A 5029-nucleotide genomic window follows, 5' to 3' on the forward strand; every position below is an offset into this window, starting at 1 on the left:
CTCCGCCCCCCTCCTGTTCCTCCCCCTGCTTGATCGTCAGTCAGCTCCGCTGGCCCTTCCCCGCCTTTCTCCTGACTGTGCCCTCCTCACCCCTTTTCTCGTGTCCGTCTTCCCTCTTGCCCATCTTCTGCCTGCCTGCCCTGTGCCCGCCGCCTTGCTGCCGCGCTGCTCGCCTGCTGTGCCGGCTTGCATCTGGTTGCCCGTGCGCTGTCGGCTGCTGCCTGGCTGTGGTGCCCCTTGGCTGGCTATTGCGCCGTGCGAGGTGTGCTTGGAACCAGTGGAGGTGGTTGCGCTTTTCCGCAGTCACGCCATCGGGGACCCGCCGGCAGTGTGCTGCAGTGCCTGTGCGCCTGTGCTTGCTCGTGCGCTGCTGTGCCTGCCGCGCTGCCGCTCGGTGTGCTTTCTCTGGCGTCCCCCTTTCTCCCCTCTCCTCGTTGGCAGCTGGCTGCCCCCTTCTCCCGTGTGATCTGACCTGAGCCTTGACCCCCTGTGTCGCCTGCCCTCTGAGGCGGTCCCCGCCCGCCCGCCTGGCCGCTCCCCCAGCTTCTGTGCCGGGGTGGGTGGCGTCTCTGAGCCGCTTGCGCCGCCTGCTGGCGGTCCTGGCCCTTGATCCCCCTCTTTCCCCTGTCTTTTGCCCCCCGTTTCCCCTCCTCACACCTCTCTGACAGTCACTGGGCTGGCTCCCAGGCACCCTCCGCTTTCCCTGCCGCCCGCTGTGCCCGATCGGCTCCTCGCAGCCCCGCGCTCCGCCGCCCTGTCTGATGGTTGGTTTCATACTCGTATTGTCCAGAGCTAGTGGGCGCGGCTTGTGTGCCCCCAGCCCTTTAAAGGGCCCGGTTCTCTGTAATCTCAGTCAGTCGGTCAGTCAATCGTGGCCACCGCAGCCTGGCGGCCGAGGTGCGGCGCCGCCGTGATGCCCCGCCAGCCAAGCTCGCCGGCCCGCGCTTCACCCAGCTCACACTCAACGGCTTCCTGCGCCAGTTGGCCTCACAGCCTCTGCCGGCGCGGCCTCTTCCAGCGACGGCACTCAAGACCCGCCGCCCCCACCGCTGGAGGCGGCTGCGCCTGGCCTGCAGCCCTGCAGCCCGCAGCCACGCCACTGGAGGCTGCCCGTCGCACGGCGCTCCACGCCTTTGGTCCCTTCTTGCTGATTTTGAGGCCCTGGGCTGTGCCCCCCGCCTCCTGGGTTGGCAGCGTCGGCCCCGCCCACCCCTTCTTCTTCTCTACCGGCGGCCGCGTTCAGCTCCGCCCCCCTCGTGTTCCTCCCCCTGCTTGATCCGGCAGCGGCTAAGAACATTTCTGCGCGAGCACCACCGATTCCCGGCAGCTTCTGCTATATGTTACAGGATGCAGGGCATCCTTGGAATCAAAACAAAAGGCAAGGGTTTCTACAGCAATGGCGGGCTCATGGGAGACAGCCAGCGGACACTGAGGGCAATGCATGCAGCCAAAGGAAGAATATGCGGCCAGCACACAAGGCTGCCACCAGAAATGAAAGTGCGATAGCGGAAAAGGAGAATCCCGGAGGACGGTTTCATGGCTGCAAGGAAACGTCAGTTCAAAAGATGTGGCACAGGGTTGGGAGCTCAGCCAGCCTGCTAGACTTGACAAGCATCAGGCTCACACCGCAATCTCAGGCATGGCGCATGCCGCATCGGTGCCGGCATGCAAGTGCCAGGTCCAGGCACCAGAAACGTCACTCGTACTTGATGGGCCCTCCAAGGCTGCCGCTGGCAAACTGCCGCACAATGGGCTCATCTGCAGCACAGACATGAGGTTGCGATGCGGTTAGAAAAGGCATGAGCTGGCAGCCAGAGCTGGCCAATGCAGGCAAGCGGGCAAGGGGGCTTGCCTGTGGAGTCAAACTCTTCCACGGTGCCCTCCCACACCACCTTGCCCTCATGCAGGAAGATGATGCGGTCCACTGCAGGACACGGGTGCAGACACAGGGTGAAACAAGCTTGCTAGGACGAGAGTCCAACAGGGAGAAAAGCACCGCGCTGGAGCTAGAAAAGGGGGCAGCCCCTGGCAGTGCTTGAACGGCCAAGTGCGCAAACCAGGAGCCCGGCTGGCCACACAACTTGACCAAGCCCTCGCCCATCTTGCGTACCTGCCCTGCGGATGGTGCTGTGCTGGTGAGTCACCACGATGTAGCTGGTGATGCCGCCAGGCGGGCACGCAGGTTGCTCTGCCGCACCAGGCTGCGCAGGGGCGGCCTTGCCGTTGCCATTGGCGCCGCCATCCCTGCCGACAGCCCACCGGTGCTTGCCGTTGCTGTGGTGGTGGTGGTGCTGGTGCCCCTCTCCATGCTTGTCGTGCAGGTCACGGATCAGGTCCTCCACCACCGTGGAGGCCACAGGGTCCAGCCCCGCGGTCGGCTCGTCATACATGATGACCTGCATGAATGACAGGAGGGCAAGCCAGGGCGGCGGGGCGAGAGTGAGCAAACCTGCAACCGCATGAGCACTGCTGCCGCCACCGCTCCTCCGCCGTACCCACCGCGGGCCACGGGGCTGGCACCACGCAGCGGCGGCTGGCTGCCATGCTGCCCCACGGTGTGCCCACCAAGCCTGCAAGCTGCCCCACACCAACACGCCCCACACACCCGCCATACACACCCACGCAGCCCTGCCAGCCCCACACCTGCTCCACAAAGTCGTGCTTCTCGTCGCGCACAATGGCCCGCGCCAGCGCCACCCGCTTCTTCATGCCGCCACTCAGCTCAGACGGGTACAGCTTCTCCACGCCGCTCAGCCCCACCTTGCCCAGCGACTCAGCCACCAGCTCCTGCAGACGGGCAAAGGCAAGGGGCAGGCAAGGAACGGGCAGCGCCGGGGGCGGGGCACGGTGAGCGTTGCGGCGTGGTGGGTGGGGGCGGCCGCAGGCTGGGGCCCAGCAAGAGCGGCAGCCGATGCATCGCCTCGCATGCGCGCCAGCAGGCGCCTGGGCAGCGTGCTGGGGGCGCCCGCTGGCCCGCTGGGCCTTGGCCGCTGCGTTTCGCGGACAGGCTTGGTGTGTCGCAGCGAACGCCCCGCACCTCTATCTTGTGCGGCGCCAGCTTGGTGTGCTCGTGCAGCATGAAGCCCACGTTCTCGCCCACGGTCAGCGAATCAAACAGCGCCCCGCTCTGCGCGCGTGGCAAGGCAGGGGTGGGTGGGCGGCGCACGAGCGGGTGGGCGGGGCAAGGGAGGCGCCTTGGGGGCTGCGGCGCGCGGTCCCCGCTGCCCCCTGCGCCGCGGCCGGCGGCGGCCGCTCGCGCTTCGCTGCCTGCCCGCGCCGCTCCCGCCAGCCCGCGCCGCTGCTGCTGCTTGCCCACCTGGAACACCAGCCCCACTTTCAGCTTGTCGCTGGTGTCGTCATCTGAGATGAGCCCCTTGCGGGGCTCCCCCTTGATGAGCACCTCCCCCCTGTCTGGCTGCAGCAGGCCCGCCGCCAGGCGCAGCGTGGTGGACTTGCCGGTGGCCCCTGAGCCCAAGATGCCCACCCGCCTAACCGCGGCGACCCTTGAAGGTGCGCCCCCGCAGGATGTCTTGCCTGCGCGGGGGGGGGGGCGGGGTCGAAGGGTCGGGGGGGGCAAACAAGGGGGACCAGGGGTCAAAATTTCGGGTTGGGCGGGCGGGGCGGGGGGGGTGGGACGCGGGGCGGTGCAGGAACCGGGCCGGCGGGCGTGACAGCCAGGGCGGAGAGACGAGGAGCCACGCGGGCAGCGAGCGAGGGCTGCCGCAGGTGGGCGCAAGGAGCGACAGGCGGCGAGCTGGGCGAGGGGGCAGGTGAGTGACAGGGCTCACCTGCCAAACGACTTCCACACGTCCCGAAACTCTATCAAGACATCCGCCTCTGCGGACTGTCCGTTGGTGCCGCCCGCCGCTGCGGGGGCCGGCGGCGGCACCGCGCTGCGCTGCTGCTGCTGCAGCTGCAGGGGTGCTGCGCTGCACGACACTTGTAATCGTGGCGGGCGGCTGCTGCTGCTGCGCTGCGCCAACGTAAGCAACGGCTGGCCTAGGCTGGCCGGTGGGCGGGGCAGGCGCTCGGCTGCGCCCCGCCGCCGCTGCCCGCTACCGCTGCCGGCGGCAGCTTGCGTGGCCGGTTTACGCTGCACGGCTTGCCGCATGGCGTGAAGTGGCTGCCCCCCGTGCCCGTGGCAGCGCCCCCAAGAAACTCCCCCACTGCAGGCTGCTTGAGCGGTGTCGAAGCTAAGCTGCAAGCCAGGGGCAGGCTGCAGCCGCTGCAGGCCACTCACAGCTGCTATGTGGGTCTGCTGGCACGCCTGGAGCGCAGGCAAGCGGCGCACTGCGGCAGGCAGGAAGGGGGATAGCGAGCCCGCCAGAAACGCGGGACGTGAACGCCAGCGGAGTCCACAGGGTGAACAGAGGGTGGGGATGGAGGCGCAGGAGTCGGGGCCGACTCTTTCGAAGGGGCTGACATGGCGGTGAAGGAAGGAAACAATGAGCATAGCGTGCAGCCGCCATACCCCTTCTTCTATACCGGGCGCCTGCACCTGTTTCAACCACAGTTCCGTCACGCACTGCACACATGCAGTGAGCACCAGAAATTGTGGCGGCGCCCTCAGTTGTGAACAGCAGGCCGATATGCAGCAGGTGTTGAGCGTTCTGAGCGTGTCACGGACCGTGGCGCTGCGCGCCGCCGCGGGGAACGGCGCCAGAGGCGGCCGTCGCGGCATGGCGGCGGCAGCGGCGGCCCAGGGTGGCAGGGCCCCCGGCGGCAGGCCCCAGCAGCGCCCACCAGGCAGGCAGGCGCTGCAGACACGCGGCCCGAGGCCAGCGCCCCTGTTTGGCCACGAGGCGCCTCCTGGTGGGGGCGGTAGCGGCGGCGGCGCCAGGGCGCCGCGCCCCTCCCAGCCACAAGAGCAGCAGCAGCAGCAGCAGCAGCAGCGCCGGGCGCGTCCCGGCAGAGCAGCGGGGCAGCAGCGGCAGCCAAAGTGGCTGGAACAGCGGGGGCCCCAGCTGCCAGTGGAGGCGTCGCCGGTGGCGCACGCCTCGGCGCCGCGGGCCGCGCTGACGGCGGCGGG

General features: G+C 68.6%; 1 protein-coding gene across 1 annotated transcript in view; it reads right to left on the reverse strand.

Annotated features, from left to right (window-relative positions):
- Window positions 1–4111, reverse strand: part of CHLNCDRAFT_58737 (hypothetical protein) — a gene marked incomplete at both ends in the record, with an annotated part of 6988 nt that extends 2877 nt beyond the window's left edge. The window contains 6 exons of the mRNA XM_005844901.1: window positions 1772–1924; window positions 2111–2396; window positions 2644–2787; window positions 3038–3127; window positions 3317–3533; window positions 3789–4111. Coding sequence (XP_005844963.1) covers window positions 1772–1924; window positions 2111–2396; window positions 2644–2787; window positions 3038–3127; window positions 3317–3533; window positions 3789–4111 — 1213 coding nt within the window. The remainder of the gene's footprint in view (window positions 1–1771; window positions 1925–2110; window positions 2397–2643; window positions 2788–3037; window positions 3128–3316; window positions 3534–3788) is intronic.
- Window positions 4112–5029: the final 918 nt, after the last annotated feature.

The sequence above is a fragment of the Chlorella variabilis genome, assembly GCF_000147415.1.
Source record: "Chlorella variabilis unplaced genomic scaffold CHLNCscaffold_20, whole genome shotgun sequence".
NCBI lineage: Eukaryota > Viridiplantae > Chlorophyta > Trebouxiophyceae > Chlorellales > Chlorellaceae > Chlorella > Chlorella variabilis.